We start from the raw sequence: 19,362 nt of genomic DNA, 5'->3' as shown, positions 1-19,362 counted from the left end.
AATTTTCTCAGGAGAAATGGAAAAGAGAAAAAATGTTAAATCTGTATAGGGATTGTAAGTCTTTAGATAAAAATAGAAATGTTAAGACCTTATATTGATTATTAGTTGCTGCATACAAGAATGTTTTAGTCCTTTGTGTTGGTATTTTTTTTTTTTTTTTTTTTGGATTAGAAGTAGGTTCTGATTCTAATGTCATAACTTGGTGGTTTGAACTGAGGAGGAGCAGAACCTACCTAGGTAAAAAAACTACTCTGTGGCCAGGCGTGGTGGCTCACGCCTGTAATTCCAGCAGTTTGGGAGGCTGAGGTGGGTGGATTACTTGTGGTTAGGAGTTCGTGACCAGCCTGGCCAACATAGTGAAACCCTGTCCCTACTAAAAATTAGCTGGGAGTGGTGGCTTGCACCTGTAATCCCAGTTACTTGGGAGCTGAGGCAGGAGAATCTCTTGAACCTGGGAAGCAGAAGTTGCAGTGAGCTGAGATCGTCCCACTGCAATCCAGCCTGGGCAACACAGCAAAACTCTGTTTCAAAAAAAAAAAAAAATTACTCTGTAAGCAGTTGAATTCTGGTCACAATCCAGGACTACTTGGTGTGTATCCTTCTTTGTTCACATAACTCATATTCTTTGTAAAAAAGACTAACCTGAGGGCCCAGTGGCAACTATGGCATGGCCCAAATGAATGTACTACATTTGTCTCCATTGCTAAGCAATATCCATCCTAAAAGAGACTTCCTGGATTGTTGAAGCAGGATTAGGTTAGGAAAGGGAGATGATTGACTGTTGTCACTAAGCTCCCGCCGTCTGACTCCTGTAATGTAGCCTAATAAAAGGCTACATCTATTACATTGATGTAATAGAACTAATACTCAATTTGATTTTCCCATATGGTGCATTAAAAAGAACTGACATAAACTTCCTTTTCACCTCCTTAATTTCTCTAGCTAAATTCTGATTTAATCTGAAAGAAATACTATTAATCTAAAACACTTAGACAAAGTGTATTGGTAACTGTACGTTCTTATCTGGGAGTTATAATTTAAATCATATACCAATGACTTCAAAGTTTATGACATAATAACATCCTCAGATCCCTAAATATGATAAGTGCATCATTCACTGGCTTTGCAGGAAAATGCTCTATTTGTGTAATTTAAGAAGAGTTTAATAAGAGAGCTACTTATAGATGTCTGAGCAGAGTATAGGGAAATCACAAAGGTTACCTTGAGGCTAGTAACATCATTATCCCTAGGCTGAAAGGGGAAGGAGAATATTGGTTTGGAGGCAAGAAAAAGTGGGAGTGCTGTGTGGAGAAAGCTAAGTGAGAGGGATCTTATAAAAGCTGTGATGTTTGTCTGAGAGACTCAGCCAGCTTGAAGCAACTCTTCAGTAAAGGAGCTGGGAGAACTTCACTATTCTGCCTCCATCAGATCTCTGCTAAGCGCACCTCATTTGCTGAATCCAATCAAAGTCAGAGATCAATGCCACTCATTGTTGAGGTCCATTTGGCCCATACTCCTGGGGTAAAATGTAGGGAAAAGAGTGAAGAAAAGATCTATAATAATAAATAGAAGACAGAATAATATTTAATTTAAAACTTGAAGATTCAGAGGCACTCAAATATTTCTGAATGTTTGTGAATAATCATATGATTATTGATTTGAATTGTATACTTTTTTGAAATTATTCTGAGTATGTACTAACTTACTGATGTATTCTGGAACTAACTTTATTGAATTAATAAACACACACACATACAGACACCCTTGGCATCTTGTTATAGAGGTTAAGTGAAGAATTGTAAAATCATCCACACACAAAAAAACCAATATCCTTCTATCCCAGACTTATTTGCGTTCTCTAGATGTTTCTTTTAGTAAAAAAAAAAAAGACCAAAACAATATCTAAAAAAAACTCTGCCATATATATATACACACATATATACATATATACATATATATACACACATATATACATATATACGTATATATACACATATATATATACATATATATGTGTATATATATGTATCTTTTGCCATAAACAATAATAGAAAGAAGAGTGGGACAAAAATAGTTCTGTAGCCTGTGATTAAACAGGGGTTACCAGAATAAGACATTGCAGCCTTCACTTACAATAAAACACTTTTTAGTCTGAGATATTTGGGAACATGGAGACTACACTATCTCAGGATGCTTCATGTCTTTGTTCCTTTGGCTACTACACATGCTAAACTTTGCCTGAAAAAAAATCTATTCTTTTGTTCTGTCAAAGCAAAAAATTGCATCAAAGCAAGCTAAACCAGCAAGGAAGACTTTGTTCAATGCTACTGTAATAAAAGAGAGATGAACACATTCTCTGAACTCAACTTCACTAAAACAAAAGATGGGAGGATTTTTGAGAGACAAAGACCTGGGGTGGGGCAAAGCTTAGGTCATCTGTGCTTGCTAATTGGCCTTACCGAAAGGAAAAGTAAATTTTCTCAGGTCTTCATGACAGAAGGTAGTTTTACAGCTTGGAGCTGAATGTAGTCTTCTATCCTCCCACAGAGACTGGAAGATAGGGGCACTATCTTCTTAGGTGATTGCATTTCAGAAGGATGGCTCCCAGGTCCTTGAGAAAGCAGTCCTGGATTGTAAAACTGGCAGGACGCTTTTAGAAAGATTTGCTTTTAGAAAGAAAGATTTATATCTTAGAGGAGCAGGGAAAGAATTTACAATTGCGAGTTTATTTTTTTAAATAAATGCTCTAAGAAAACAGGTCCCAGAGAAGAAGCCTATCTGAAATTTAGTCAAGCTGAGGGCGACATAGGCCATCTTGGTCAACTCTTATACTCATTTGATTCCTTTTCTAATCTTTCATTGATCCCGTCCAATTCAATCCTTTTACTTTGGGCATTTCCCTAACCCTCACAAAAGATTTCAGACATTGTCAATATACTGATGGCCTGCTACATCCATCTCTGCTTTAGTTGAAGGTGCAGCTGACATTGATTCCAGCCTGGCGAGATCCAGATCAGAAGACCCATTTCACCAGTACCATGATCCTTGACCCACAGAAACAGAATAAAATTGGGTTGTTTTAAGATGCTCTGTTTGTGTTCATTTGCTTTGCAGCATAGGCATTAATACACTTCCTCCTTGTTCCTACAATCATTGTAAACACAGAGGACAGAGGAAACTTAAAACTCTTCAATGTTTTTATGTGGCATTTAAAACAAAATAACAATTCTTGGTAGAATGTGTAAGTCGCTACATCATCAGGCTCCTGTCTGCTTCTTCAAGCATATCTCATGCATGCTTTCCTTACTTGGCCTTCCCTCCAGCCACAGCAGTTTTCTTACAGTTTCTAGAACATGGCATTTGCCTCCTAATGTGCCTCTTTTTTGCTTTCTCTATTAGAAGCTCTCTCTTACAAACCCCTTCAGCTCCTATTAACCTAGGTAAAGTATATGCTGTCTTCACTACTTAATATAATTTTTAAACTTGATTTTAAACTTGTTTATATATTCAGTTTCTCCCACGAAACTGTAAGGTACATGAAGGCAAGAAGCAATGTCTAGTTTTTTTGTTTCCCTAATACCTGGCAACAGTCATTAGAATATATAGGTGCTCAAAAATATTTCTTCAGGAAATAATTATTTCAAAAATTCAAGTTTCTTGGAAGTAGAATTGTTGGTAAGTTGTGTGCATATTTTAGAAACTTTATATATTCTACGCATAAAAATTGTATACATGTAAGTTGCACAGTGTGATGTGTTTTTTGTTTTTTAGGTTTTGTTTTTGAGACAGGGTCTCCCTCTGTCACCCAGGCTGGTGTGCAGTGGCGCAATCTTGACTCACTTGATCTCTGCCTCCTGAACTCAAGCGATCCTCCCATCTCAGCCTCCCATGTAGCTGAGACTACAGGCATAGCCACCATGCCTGGCTTATTTTTTAATTTTTTTGTAGAGAAGGGTTTCACCATGTTGCCCAGGCTGGTCTCAAACTCCTGAGCTCAAGCCATCCACTTGCCTCAGTTGCCCAAAGTGCTGGGATTACAGGCATGAGCCATTGTGTCCAGCCCAATGTAATGTTTTGGTATATGTATTATGAAGTGATTATCACAATTAACATATTCATCACCTCATATAGTTACTATTTTTTTGTGGTAAATGCATTTAAAATCTACTCCCTTAGCAATTTCAAGTATATAATACATTATTAATTATCGTTACCTTGTACATTAAATCTACAGAATTTAGAAACTTGATATGTATTTTCAAATTATCCAGAATAAAGATTATATCGATTCAAACTCTAGCCAGAAATGTGGGAGATTATCCATTTACTAGCACTTTATTTTTTGGGTATCTTTAAAATAAATCTTTGCTACTTTTACATTGGAATTATTTTAATTTTTATTTCAGAAGTGAATTTGATCTCTTTCATGTATTTATTGATCTTATTTTTCTTCTTCAAGTTTTCTATTTATGCCTTTTGTTAATTTTTCTATTGTGTTATTTTTATATTGATTTTGGATATTAAGGCTAAATATGTGAAATTTCACACTTATTTTTCTTAGTTTCTCATATTACATTTTATTTTTAATGTACAGAGATTTTAAAATTTTATGACTTCTGTCCTCACCCTTCTACTGAAGTTGCTCTTACTATTAGTAAAATTACCAATAACCTCTTCATTGTTATATCAAATGGGCATTTTTTCAGGCTTCATCTTACTTGTTCTATTCAGTTAAAAACAAGGCAATATAGGTCACAGTTTAGATATTTGCCCTATATTAATTCGTAGCATCTCTGCCATCACTAAATCATAGCTTTCAAAGTCATTAGAATTGTAAGTAAAATTAAATGCTACTCAGCGAACTTGTTTTGATAAAATTAAATCATCAGGAGGAGGCCTTTCAGCAAATCTCTCTGGTTTTATGATTATAGAAACGGGTCGAACATGGTAATGACAAGCCTGAATAAAAAATAAAGAAACAAACACCAGAGAGTGAGAGTCAGAAGTACAGTGTGTCAGGCAAGAGTCAGAAACATGGGGCTACAAAATGATGTTGTAATAGTTTCCTAGGGCTGCAACAAGAAAGTACCACAAATTGAGTTATGATAACAAATTTATTCCCTCAAAGTCTGGAGGCTAGAAATCCCAAATTAAGGTGGCAGCAGGACCGTGGTCCCTCGGAAGCTTCTTGTAGTCCCAGATATTCCTTGCTGTGTGGCTGCATAACTCTAATCTCTCAGTCTTTCCATGCCCATCTTCCTTCTATGTCCGTGTCCAAATTTCTTTCTCTCTCTCTCTCTTTTTAAGGGACATATTCCATCACCCAAGCTGGAGAGCAGGGGCACAGACTTGGAAGAAGTCAAATTAGCCTTGTTCACAGATAACATGATCTTATACGTAAAAAAACCTAAAGACTCCACCAAAAAACTGTTTAAACTGATAAATTCAGTAAAGTTGCAGAAACAAAATAAATATATAAAAATCAGCCACATTTTTGTATGCCAATAGTGGACAATCTGAAAAAGAAATCAAGAAAGCAATCCCATTTACATTAGCTGCAAAAATATAAAATACCCTGGAGTCAATGTAGACAATGAAGTGTAAGATCTAGACAAGGAAAACTATACAACTTTAATAAAAGAAATAGAATATAGTACAAAAAATGGAAAGATATTCCATGCTCATGGATTGGAATAATTAACATTATTAAAATTACAATTCTACTCAGCAATTTATAGATTCAATGCTATCCCTAACAAAATACCAATGATATTCTTTACAGAAATAGAAAAAAATTCTAAAATTTGTATGAAACCACAAAAGATCCTGAATAGTTAAAGCAGTCCTGAGCAAAAAGAACAAAACAGGAGGCATCATACTACCTGACTTCAAAATTTATCACAAAGTATGGTAACCAAATAACACAGTACTGGCATAAAAACAGACACCTAGATCAATAAAACAGAATAGAGAACTTTGATATAAATCCAAGAATTTACATACAATCAAATCATTTTTGAGAAAGACAACAGGAACACACAATGGGGGAAAAGATAGTCTTTTCAATGAATGGTGTTGGGAAAACTGGATCACTATATGCAAAAGAATGAAACTAGACTCCTATCTCTCACCATACACAAGAATCAAATTAAAATGGATTAAAGACTTAAATCTAAGATATAACACTATGAAACTAGTAAAAAATACTCCAGGACATTGGTCTGGGCAAGCACAGGCAACCAAAGCAAAAACAGACAAATGGGATCACATCAAGCTAAAAATCTTCTGCACAGCAAAGGAAACAGCCAACAAAGTGTAAAGACAACCATAGCATTGGAGAAATCATTTGCAAACTAATCATCTGACAAGAGATTGATAACCAGAATATACAAGGAGCTCAAACAACTCACTAGAAAAAAAAAACCCAAATAATCAAATTAAAGAATGGGCAATCATTATACCAAAAAGATACCTATACTAGTATGTTTACCACAACAATATTCACAGTAGAAAAGATAAGGAATCAGCTTAAGTGTCCGTCAATGGATGACTGGATAAAGCCAATGTAGTGTATATACATGATGGAATGCTTTTCAGCCATAAAAAAGAATAAAATTGCTAGGTGTTTCAAAATGGCAGAATAGGAACAGCTCCAGTCTGCAGCTCTCAGTGTGATCAATGCAGAAGATGGGTGATTTCTGCATTTCCAACTGAGGTACCTGGTTCATCTCACTGGGACTGGTTGGACAGTGGGTGCAGTCCATGGAGGGTCAGTTGAAGCAGGGCGGGGCACTGCCTCACCCAGGAAGCACATGGGGTTGGGGGATTTCCCTTTCCTAGCCAAGGGAAGCCGTGACAGGCTGCACCTGGAAAAAAACGGGACACTCCTGCCCAAATACTGCACTTTTCCAATGGTCTTAGCAAATGGCACACCAGGAGATTATATCTCACACCTGGCTTGGCAGGTCCCATGCCCACGGAGCCTTGCTCACCGCTAGTGCAGCATTCTGAGATTGACCTGCGAGGCGGCAGCCTGGCAGGGGAGGGGTATGTGCCATTGCTGAGGCTTGAGTAGGTAAACAAAGCAGCCTGGGAAGCTCAAACTGGGCAGAGCCCACCGCAGCTCAGCAAGGCCTGCTGCCTCTGAATAAAAGGCAGCAGAAACTTCTGCAGACTTAAACATCCCTGTCTGACAGCTCTGAAGAGAGCAGCGGTTCTCCCAGCATGGTGTTTGAGATCTGAGAATGGACAGACTGCCTCCTCAAGTGGGTCCCTGACCCCCGTGTAGCCTAACTGTGAGAGACCTTCCAGTAGGGGCCGACTGACATCTCATACAGGCGGGTGACCCTCTGGGACGAAGCTTCCAGAGGAAGGATCAGGCAGCAATATTTGCTGTTCTGCAATATTTGCTGTTCTGCAGCCTCTGCTGGTGATACCCAAGCAAAAAGAGTCTGTAGTAGACCTCCAGCAAACTCCAACAGATCTGCAGCTGAGGGACCTGACTGTTAGAAGGAAAACCAACAAACGAAAAGGAATAGCATCAACATCAACTAAAAGGACATCCACAACAAACCCCATCTGTAGGTCACCAACGTCAAAGACCAAAGGTAGATAAAACCACAAAGATGGGGAGAAATGAGAGCAGAAAAGCTGAAAATTCTAAAAACCAGAGCACCTCTACTCCTTCAAAGGATTGCAGCTCTTCGCCAGCAACAGAACAAAGCTGGACGGAGAATGACTTTGATGAGCTGACAGAAGCAGGCTTCAGAAGGTTGATAATAACAAACTTCTCTGAGCTAAAGGAAGATGTTTGAACCAATTACAAGGATGCTAAAAACCTTGAAAAAAGATTAGATGAATGGCTAACTAGAATAAACAGTGTAGAGAAGACCTTAAATGACCTGATGGAGCTGAAAACCATGGTACAAGAACTACGTGACACATGCACAAGCTTTAATAGCTGATTCAATCAAGTGGAAGAAGGGGTATCAGTGATTGAAGATGAAATAAATGAAACAAAGGGAGAAGAGAAGTTTAGAGAAAAAAGAGTAAAAATAAACAAACAAAGCCTCTAAGAAATATGGGACTATGTGAAAAGACCAAATCTACTTTCGATTGGTGTACCTGAAAGTGACAGGGAGAATGGAACCAAGTTGGAAAACACTCCTCAGGATATTATCCAGGAGAACTTCCCCAACCTAGGAAGGCTGGCCAACATTCAAATTCAAGAAATACAGAGAATACCACAAAGATACTTCTTGAGAAGAGCAATCCCAAGACACATAATTGTCAGATTCACCAAGGTTGAAATTAAGGAAAAAATGTTAAGGGCAGCCAGAGAGAAAGGTCAGGTTACCCACAAAGAGAAGCACATCAGACTAACAGTGGATCTCTCAGCAGAAACTCTACAAGCCAGAAGAGAGTGGGGTGCAAATATTCAACATTCTTAAAGAAAAGAATTTTCAACCCAGAATTTCACACCCAGCCAAACTAAGCTTCATAAGTGAAGGAGAAATAAAATCCTTTATAAACAAGTAAATGCTGAGAGATTTTGTCACCACGAGGCCTGCCTTACAAGAGCTCCTGAGGGAAGCACATGGAAAGGAACAACTGGTACCAGCCACTGCAAAAACATGCCAAATTGTAAAGACCATCAATACTAGGAAGAAACTGCATCAACTAATGGGCAAAATAACCAGCTAACATCATAATGATGGGACCAAATTTACACATAACAATATTAACCTTAAATGTAAATGGGCTAAATGCCCCAGTTAAAAGGCACAGACTGGCAAATTGGATGAAGAGTCAAGACCCATCCGTGTGTTTTATTCAGGAGACCCATCTCACATGCAGAGACACACAAATAAAAGGATGCAGGAAAATCTACCAAGCAAATGGAAAGCAAAAAAAAAAAAAAAGCAGAGGTTGCAATCCTAGTCTCTGATAAAAAAGACTTTAAACCAACAAAGATCAAAAGAGACAAAGAGGGCCATTACATAATGGTAAAAGGATCAATTCAACAAGAAGATCTAACTATCCTAAATATATATGCACCCAATACAGGAGCACCCAGATTCATAAAGCAAGTCCTTAGAGACCTACAAAGAGACTTAGACTCCCACACAATAATAATGGGAGACTTAAACACCCCAGTATCAATATGAGATCAATGAGACAGAAGATTAACAAGTATCCAGGACTTGAACTCAGCTCTGCACCAAGCAGACCTAAAAGACATCTACAGAACTCTCCACCCCAAATCAACAGAATATACATTCTTCTCAGCACCACATCACACTTATTCCAAAATGTACTACATAGTTGAAAGTAAAGCACTCCTCAGCAAATGTAAAAGAACAGAAACCACAACAAACTGTCTCTCAGTCCACAGTGCAATCAAACTAGAACTCAGGATTAAGAAACTCACTCAAAACCACATAACTACATGGAAGCTGAACAACCTGTTCCTGAATGACTACCGGGTAAATAAAGAAATGAAGGCAGAAATAAAGATGTTCTTTGAAACCAATGAGAACAAAGACACAACGTACCAGAATCTCTGGGACACATTTAAAGCAGTTTGTAGAGGGAAATTTATAGCACTAAATGCCACAGGAGAAAGGAGGAAAGATCTAAAATTGACACCCTAACATCACAATTAAAAGAACTAGAGAAGCAAGAGTAAACAAATTCAAAAGCTAGCAGAAGGCAAGAAATAACTACGATCAGAGCAGAACTGAAGGAGATAGAGACACAAAAAACCCTTCAAAATGTCAATGAATCCAGGAGCTTGTTTTTTGAAAAGATAACAAAATTGATAGACCGCTAGCAAGACTAATAAAGAAGAAAAGAGAGAAGAATCAAATAGTCACAATAAAAAATGATAAAGGGGATATAACCACTGATCCCACAGAAATACAAACTACCATCAGAGAATACTACAAACACCCCTACGCAAATAAACTATAAAATCTAGAAGAAATGGATAAATTCCTGGAGACATAAACCCTCCCAAGACTAAACCAGGAAGAAGTCGAATCTCTGAATAGACCAATAACAGGCTCTGAAATTGAGGCAATAATTAAGAGCCTACCAACCAAAAAAGTCCAGGACCAGACAGATTCACAGCCAAATTCTACCAGAGGTACAAAGAGGAGCTGGTACCACTCCTTCTGAAACTATTCCAATCAATAGAAAAAGAGGGAATCCTCCCTAACTCATTTTATGAGGCCAGCATCATCCTGATACCAAAGCCTGGCAGAGACACAACAAAAAAAGAGAATTTTACACCAATATCCTTGATGAACATCGATGTGAAAATCCTCAATAAAATACTGGCAAACCAAATCCAGCAGCACATCAAAAAGCTTATCCACCACAATCAAGTTGGCTTCATTCCTGGGATGTGAGGTTGGTTCAACATATGCAAATCAATAAACGTAATTTATTACATAAACAGAAGCAATGACAAAAACCACATGATTATCTCAATAGAAGCAGAAAAGGCCTTCGACAAAATTCAACAGCCTTCATACTAAAATCTCTCAATAAACTAGGTATTGATGGAATGTATCTCAAAATAATAAGAGCTATCTATGACAAACCCACAGCCAATATTATTGTGAATGGGAAAAACTGAAAGCATTCCCTTTGAAAACTGGCACAAGACAGGGATGCCCTCTCTCACCACTCCTATTCAACATAGTGTTGGAAGTTCTGGCCAGGGCAATCAGGCAAGAGAAAGAAATAACGGTATTCAATTAGGAAAAGAGGAAGTCAAATTGTCTCTGTTTGCAGATGACATGATTGTGTATTTAGAAGACCCCATTGTCTCAGCCCAAAGTCTCCTTAAGCTGATAAGCAACTTCAGCAAAGTCTCAGGATACAAAACCAATATGCAAAAATCACAAGCATTCCTGTACACCAATAACAGACAAATTGAGAGCCAAATCATCAGTGAACTCCCATTCACAATTGCTACAAAGACAATAAAATTCCTAGGAATCCAACTTACAAGGGATGTGAAGGACCTCTTCAAGGAGAACTACAAACCACTGCTCAACGAAATAAAAGAGGACACAAACAAATGGAAGAACATTCCATGCTTATAGATAGGAAGAATCAATATTGTGAAAATGGCCATACTGCCCAAGGTAATTTATAGATTCAATGCCATCCCCATCAAGCTACCAATGACTTTCTTCACAGAATTGGAAAAAACTACATTAAAGTTCATGTGGAACCAAAAAAGAGCCCACATTGCCAAGTCAATCCTAAGCCAAAAGAACTAAGCTGGAGGCATCATGCTACCTGACTTCAAACTATACTACAAGGTTACAGTAACCAAAACAGCAAGGTACTGGTACCAAAACATATGTATAGAACAATGCAACAGAACAGAGGCCTCAGAAATAGCACCACACATCTATAACCATCTGATCTTTTACAAAGAACTTAAACAAATTTACAAGAAAAAAACAACCCCATGAAATAGTGGGCAAAGGATTGAACAGACACTTCTCAAAAGAAGACATTTATGCAGACAATAGACACATGAAGAAAGGCTCATTATCACTGGTCATCAGAGAAATGCAAATCAAAACCACAATGAGATACCATCTCACGGCAGTTAGAATGGCGATCATTAAAAAGTCAGGAAACAACAGATGCTGGAGAGGATGTGGAGAAATAGGAATGCTTTTACACTGTTGGTGGGAGTGTAAACTAGTTCAACCATTGTGGAAGACAGTGTGGCAATTCCTCAATGATCTAGAACTAGAAATATCATTTGACCCATCAATCCCATTACTGGGTAAATACCCAAAGGATCATAAATCATGCTGCTATAAAGACACATGCACACATATGTTTATTGTGGCACTATTCACAATAGCAAAGACTTGGAACCAACCCAAATATCCAACAATGATAGACTGGATTAAGAAAATGTGGCACATAGGCACCGTGGAATACTATGCAGTCATAAAAAAGGATGAGTTCATGTCCTTTGCAGGGATATGGATGAAGCTGGAAACCATCATTCTGAGCAAACTATTACAAGGACAGAAAAGCAAACACGGCATGTTCTCACTCATAGGTGAGCATTGAACAAAATAGAACACTTGGACACAGTGCGGGGAATATCCCACCCCAGGTCCTGTCATGCGGTGTGGAAAAGGGGGAGGGATAGCATTAGGAGAAATACCTAATGTAAATGACGAGTTAATGGGTGCAGCAAACCAACATGGCACATGTATGCCTATGTAACAAACTTGCACGTTGTGCACATGTATCCTAGAACCTAAAGTATAATTAAAGTTAAAAAATAATAAAGCTTAACCTGGTAAAAAATTTAAAAAAATAAAATCATGTCTTTTGCTGCAGCATGAATGGACCTGGAGGCCATTATTTTAAGAGAAACAACTCAGAAACAGAAAGGCAATGCATCTTCTCACTTATAAGTGGGAGCTAAGTAAAGCATCCACATGGATGCAGAGTGTTGAATGATATAACAATGGAGGCTCAGAAGTGTGGGAGATGGAAGTGGGGGATGATAAGAAATTACCTAATGGGTACAATTTATATTATTCAGGTAATTGTAACACTAAAATCTCTGACTCCACCACATGCAATATATCTATGTAATAAAATTATACTTGTACCACATAAATTTATACAAAAAATGGGCAAAATATCTGAATAGACATTGCTTAAAAGATGGCATAGAAATGGTAAACAGTGATATGAGAAAATGCTCAACATCGCTAATCAGAGAAATGCAAATCAAAATCACAATGAGATATCATCTCACCCCTGTCAAAATGGCTTGTATGAAAAAGACAGACAAGAGAGGAAAACATAAAGATCTAAGGACTGGAAATTGAGAATTCAATTTAATTGAAATGGACAATTCAGTTTAAGGAAATTTGGAAAAGTCTTATTTAAGTTAAAGAAGCAAAACTAATCCAATACATATAATCTTATATTAACCCAATTAGTGCAATGTTGGCTTTGACATTTATTTCTTGTTGTGAATTGACCCAAAATAGACTTTGAAGATATTACATGAAATTTCAGAAACTTGATTACAAAACACACCTGCAATATTTGTCAGATATAATTGAGAGAAACACCAGGCTCTCTCTTTGCGACCACAAAGATGTTGATAAACAAGCCAATGGAGATTGCCCCACCAATTGACCCTTTTATGAAATGTTTCTCTGTAGCATGCAGTACTATTTTATAGCGTCATAACTTTTTTTCAAAATCGGAGTCAATCCTCTCAAACCGTACCATTGCTTTATCAGTGAAGTTTGTGGAATAGTCTAAATCCTTTGTTGTTATTGCAACAATGTTCACAGCACCTCACTAGGAGTAGATTCCATCTCAAGAAACTACTTTCTTTGCTTATCCATAAGCAGCAGCCCTTCATCCATTGAAGTTTTACCATTAGATTGCAGCAATTCAGTCATGTCTTCAGGCTCTACATATAATTTAAATTTTCTTGCTATTTCTACCACATCTGCAGTTACTCTCTCCACTGAAATCTTGAAGCCCTCAAAGTCATCTGTGAGGGTTGGAATCAGCTTCTTCCAGACTCCTGCTAATGTTGATATTTAGACCTATTACCATTATTCATAAATATTCTTAATGGCATCTAAAGTGGTAAATCCTTTCCAGAGGGTTTAAATTTACGTTCAATTTCAGATCCATTAATGGAATCACTGTCTATGGCAGCCATAGCATTATGAAATATATTTAAAAAATAAAATTATAAATCAGAATTACCCCTTGATCCATGAACTGCAGAATGGATGTTGTGTTAGCAGGCATGAAAACAACATGAATTTCAAATTAGAGGTCTGTGGCTCTTCTTTTCACGTGAACACTTAGAGGCCATTGTAGGACTATCAATTTGCCTAATTTCAATATTGTTGTGTCTCAAGCAATAGAAAGGCGTGAGGAGAGAGAGAGAGAGATGAGGGAACAGCTGGCTGGTGGATTAGTCAGAACACATACAACATTTATCTATTAAATTTGTTATATATAGGGTATGATGCTGCAAAATATTTACAGTAGTAACATTAAAGATCACTGATCATAGATCACCACAGCAGATAGTATAATAACGAAAAAGTTTGAAATATTGCAAGAATTACCAAAATGTGACACAAAGAAATGAAATGAGCACATACTGTTTGAAAAAAATGACATCAATGGACTTTCTTGATGCAGGCTTGCCACAAACTTTCAATTTGTAAAAAGTGCAGTATCTGTAAAACACAAAAAAGCGAAGTGTAATAAAATGAGGTATGCCTGTAACTGCCAAAGATCCCATCTTTAAATACTGTAACTTTGGGGGTTCCAACATATGAATTTGTGGGTAAGGAGACAGGGCCACAAACATTCAGCTCATAACACCAACGCTTGTGAAAAAAAGGGGAATTATTCAATTCACTATGTTTTCTAGGGGCAATATGGCATAAAGAAATTTAAAAATATTCCCAGATTAATGCAGTCATAATTATTATTTGGCCATGGTTATTACATTGTCTCCTATAACTGTATTTTAAAAGTCTATTTTCTCTTCTTAATTTTCCTCAGACTAATGCACAACGTTTTTGCATACTGTTTGATCAATATTCATTTTTTCTAGTAAAATTCTTGAGTGATATGAGTTAAAATTTTATCTGTATTCCAAATCTAATACAATGTCATCTACAATCTGCTTGACTGGAATTCCTCCTTTTCATAGCTTCAATTGAATGTTTTTATCCTCAGCTGGTGCAGTGGCTCATGCCTGTAATCTCAGCTACTGGGGACACAGGGGTAGGAGTGTTGCTTAAGCCCAGAAGATTGAGGCTGCAGTGAGCTGTGATTGCACCACTGCACTCCAGCCTGGGTGACAGAGTGAGATCCTATCTCAAAAAACAAGACAAAGATAAAAATAAAGTTTTTATCTACATTGGGGCATTCATTCCTATGTAGGTACTCAGCAGAGTCGAATGTGACTACTTCAAAAGGTGCATTTTATCTCACTTGGCATGTATTTAGACTCATTCTTTTAGTTGGCAAATTTTCAGTGCAACTACACTCTAAAATAGTTAAATAAAAATTAAAATATCTCAGGATGTTTTAGAAGATAAACCTGCCTTCTATATTTTGATAATAGGCTGTTGTGTTACTGAAGGCTAAGGATGTAGAAAAGAAGCTTATATGAAGATGAACTTCAGAATTCAAGTTTTTCAAACAGTAGTAACTTCCTTTCAAGTCATATAAAATACATTGATAGAACATCCTCACACATGTTATGGGTTGTTTTGTATAACTGAAAATAGGCTGCAGCATTCTGAGTTCTGCATTACTGTCTTTGATAATAGGATGAAAAGAACAGAATTGAAAGTTCAAAAAAGCATCAATTTCGGCAATTAGAAAGTGGCATTACTGGAATTTACCTGATGTTCTTTTGTAGACAAATGCTTTTTTTTAACTTGACTTGTTTCAAAAAGTAGATTCTCACTTGCAGCCATTACCTATGAATGTATACTAAGTTTAAAAGTCCTAGGAATACCACTGATGGAATCCTGAAGGCAGAATTGGCTATGATGTCATAGACCCTTGAAGGAAACTTCTAAAAGTGATATTTAGTTATAACAGAGACTAAACAAGAAAGACGCTTACTGAATAAGGTGGGATCCAACAAGAGTGTAGTATGGAATGCAATAACTTATGAATTACTTTTTTTCTGAGGGAGCTCAACAGAATGACACCTAAGAAAGGCAAAGTCTTCAACACTTGGTACGTTTGTGATTTTTGGTCATTACTTGAAAATTAATAAATTTGAAATCACTAGTCTTAGAAATGGAAGAAAGTGATGACTCTAATCAGCCTATCTCAGCTTGTAGGCAAGAAATTCGAAAGAGAAGACGACCCAGCCAACCAATGGTAGACAAATCCCAGCAAACTCATGTAATAGAGAAAAAGAAACACACGGCCATACCAAATTCATCTAGCCCCAAAGCTACCCATCGTATTGGTAATACTTCTGGAAGCAAAGGCAGCTACTCTGCCAAAGCCTATGAGTCTATTAGAATATCTTCTGAACTTCAGCAAACTTGGACAAAGAGAAAGCGTGGACAGGAAATGACTAGTAAGTCTCTCCAGACAGACATCATTGTAGAAGAGAAAAAAGAAGTCAAGTTAGTTGAGAAAACCGTGGTACCTGAAGAAAAGTCAGCTGATGTTAGAGAAGCTGCTATTGAATTGCCAGAGAGTGTTCAGGATGTAGAAATTCCACCAAACATACCTTCAGTTCAACTAAAAATGGACAGATCTCAGCAGACCAGCCGTACAGGATATTGGACCATGATGAACATCCCCCCTGTAGAAAAGGTGGACAAGGAACAACAGACATACTTTAGTGAATCAGAAATAGTGGTTATTTCCAGGCCAGATAGTTCTTCTACAAAGTCAAAGGAAGGTGCCCTGAAACATAAATCGTCGGGAAAGATTTTTGCTAGTGAACACCCTGAATTTCAACCAGCAACAAGCAGCAATGAAGAAATTGGGCAGAAAAGTATCAACAGAACTTCATTTATTCAGGAGACTAAAAATGGTCCCCCAGTACTTTTAGAAGATGAGCTTAGGGAAGAAGTAACTGTATCTGTTGTACAAGAAGGTTCTGCTGTTAAAAAAGTGGCTTCTGCTGAAATAGAGACTCCACCAACAGAAAAATTCCCAGCTGAAATACAGCCTCCATTAGTTGAAGAGGCCACTGCTAAGGCGGAGCCCAGACCTGCTGAACAGACCCATGTTCAAGTACAGCCATCAACTGAAGAGACTCCTGCTGCTGAGGCAGCCACTACAGTTGCAGATAATTCTGTTAAAGTTCAGCCTCCACCTGCTGAAGAGTCTCCTTCTGTAGAGCTTCTTGCTGAAATTCTGCCTCCATCAGCTGAAGAGTCCCCTTCAGAAGAGCCTCCTGCTGAAATTCTGCCTCCACCAGCTGAAAAGTCTCCTTCAGTAGAGCTTCCTGGTGAAATTCGGTCTCCCTCAGCAGAAAAGGCTCCCATTGAAGTACAGCCTTTAGCAGCTGAGGGTGCCCTTGAAGAGGCCTTAGCTGAAGTAGAGCCTCCCACTGTTGAAGAGACCCTTGCTGAAGTTCAGCCTCTATTACCTGAAGAGGCTTCTACAGAAGAGGCTCGAGAACTTCAGCTTTCAACAGCTATGGAGACCCCTGCAGAAGAGGCTCCTACTGAATTTCAGTCTCCATTAGCTAAAGAGACCACTGCAGAAGAGGCCTGTGCTGAAATTCAGCTTCTAGCAGCTACAGAGGCTCCTGCAGATGAAACTCCTGCCAAAGCTCGGTCTCCACTATCTGAGGAGACTTCTGCAGAAGGGGCTCATGCTGAAGTTCAGTCTCCATTAGCTGAAGAGACCACTGCAGAAGAGGCCTCTGCTGGAATTCAGCTTCTAGCAGCTACAGAGGCTCCTGCAGATGAAACTCCTGCTGAAGCTCAGTCTCCACTATCTGAGGAGACTTCTGCAGAACAGGCTCCTGCTGAAGTTCAGTCTCCATCAGCTAAGGGAGTTTCTATAGAAGAGGCCCCTCTTGAGCTTCAGCCTCCATCAGGTGAAGAGACCACTGCAGAAGAGGCCTCTGCTGCAATTCAGCTTCTAGCAGCTACAGAGGCTTCTGCAGAAGAGGCCCCCACTGAAGTTCAGCCTCCACCAGCTGAGGAGGCCCCCGCTGAAGTTCAGCCTCCACCAGCTGAGGAGGTCCCCGCTGAAGTTCAGCCTCCACCAGCTGAGGAGGCCCCCGCTGAAGTTCAGCCTCCACCAGCTGAGGAGGCGCCCGCTGAAGTTCAGCCTCCACCAGCTGAGGAGGCCCTCGCTGAAGTTCAGCCTCCAGCAGCTGAGGAGGCCCCTGCTGAAGTTCAGTCTCTACCAGCTGAGGAGGCCCCTGCTGAAGTTCAGTCTCTACCAGCTGAGGAGACTCCTATAGAAGAGACCCTTGCTGCAGTACACTCTCCCCCAGCTGATGATGTCCCTGCAGAAGAGGCCCCCGTTGACAAACATTCCCCACCAGCTGATTTGCTTCTGACTGAGGAGTTTGCTATACAAGAGGCCTCTGCTGAAGTTTCACCTCCACCATCTGAACAAACCCCTGAAGATGAGGCTCTAGTAGAGAATGTGTCTACTGAATTTCAGTCACCACAGGTGGCAGGAATTCCAGCAGTAAAATTAGGATCGGTTGTTTTGGAAGGTGAAGCAAAATTTGAAGACGTTTCAAAAATGAATTCTGTCCTTAAAGATTTGTCTAATACCAATGATGGACAGGCTCCCACTCTTGAAATAGAAGGTGTTTTTCATATAGAATTAAAACAACATCCTCCTGAACTGTAGTCAGGTTGTACCTAAGCTAGCAATCAGAAACTACATGGTTTTGGAAGAACATACTTTAGAAAAGGGTGGGCAGCGGGAAGTAGCTTTGTCAATAAGGCAAATTAAAGGGGACCCCAAGACTTGGAATACAGGTTGGAAAATGAACAATAAAAACTGTAGCAGCATAAAATTACTTGTGTTACTTTCATTCAAATTTATGGCATGAAAAATACCTATTTTGAAAGTAAGTTTATAATTGAAAAAAATTACTTAAAATATCCTTCCTACAGTAAACTTATTGACACAAGTAAAGTTTAATCTGCAGCCATCTTTTCTTGTCTTTGCCTTCCCTTTATAAGTAAATATAGTTTCTAGTGGAAAAGCCAGTGTCTTTTCTGCATATCTGTCATCTACTTTAAATTCCTTGAGTCTTAGTCACACATCTAAAGTTATGTGATGTTCTCTTTCTCCTTATTATAATTCATCGTATCTCTTATTCTCTTTTCATTCAATTCCTTCTGAGACAAGCATTACTTTCCTGGTTTTAGCCTAAGTGTTCCTCTTTATCTTCTTGCACGTTTTACATTTCAATGTCTGGATAGAAAACCTTATTTCTTTTGTAAAAATCTTCAGTTCAATGAAATGAAGATGGTCATAGATAAAGTACTAAAAAAGGTGTGCAAATAAAGAAAAATATACCTAGATGGCCTTGAGGGCACATCCCTGTGTTTAGTTTTTAATTTGATTTCAACTGAGAATGTGATGAATCCTTGGAAAATTTGGCTTATGCTTTTTGCTCTATGAACTGGTAATGAAGAGCGACTTAGAATAAAATCAAATTACTGTAGTAAAAGCTATTGAAGTTTTTAAAGGACATCAAGCCTTAACAATATGTATTCTAAGATGTCTGTTATTAAAGGGTATCTAGTTTTCCATGGTTATAACAACTTTGGGAAAATATTTTCTCTAGCTACA

At 38.3% G+C, this 19,362-nt stretch overlaps 1 protein-coding gene across 2 annotated transcripts; it reads left to right on the top strand.

Moving 5' to 3' along the window:
- Positions 1 to 15,631: 15,631 nt before the first annotated feature.
- FSCB (fibrous sheath CABYR binding protein) lies at positions 15,632 to 18,568 on the top strand. Of its 2 annotated transcripts, XM_054448200.2 has the most exons (2): positions 15,644 to 15,801; positions 15,902 to 18,568. In XM_054448200.2, exon 2 carries the CDS (start codon positions 15,946 to 15,948, stop codon positions 18,406 to 18,408), a length of 2,463 nt encoding a protein of 820 aa, XP_054304175.2. In that variant the 5' UTR covers positions 15,644 to 15,801; positions 15,902 to 15,945; the 3' UTR covers positions 18,409 to 18,568. The 2 variants fall into 2 exon arrangements, with proteins under 2 accessions (XP_054304174.2, XP_054304175.2); XM_054448199.2 differs by having other exon boundaries at positions 15,632 to 18,568.
- The last annotated feature ends 794 nt before the right edge of the window (positions 18,569 to 19,362 follow it).

Source organism: Pongo pygmaeus, chromosome 15 (genome assembly GCF_028885625.2).
Source record: "Pongo pygmaeus isolate AG05252 chromosome 15, NHGRI_mPonPyg2-v2.0_pri, whole genome shotgun sequence".
NCBI lineage: Eukaryota > Metazoa > Chordata > Mammalia > Primates > Hominidae > Pongo > Pongo pygmaeus.
This window is presented reverse-complemented; position numbering and strand designations above follow the sequence as displayed.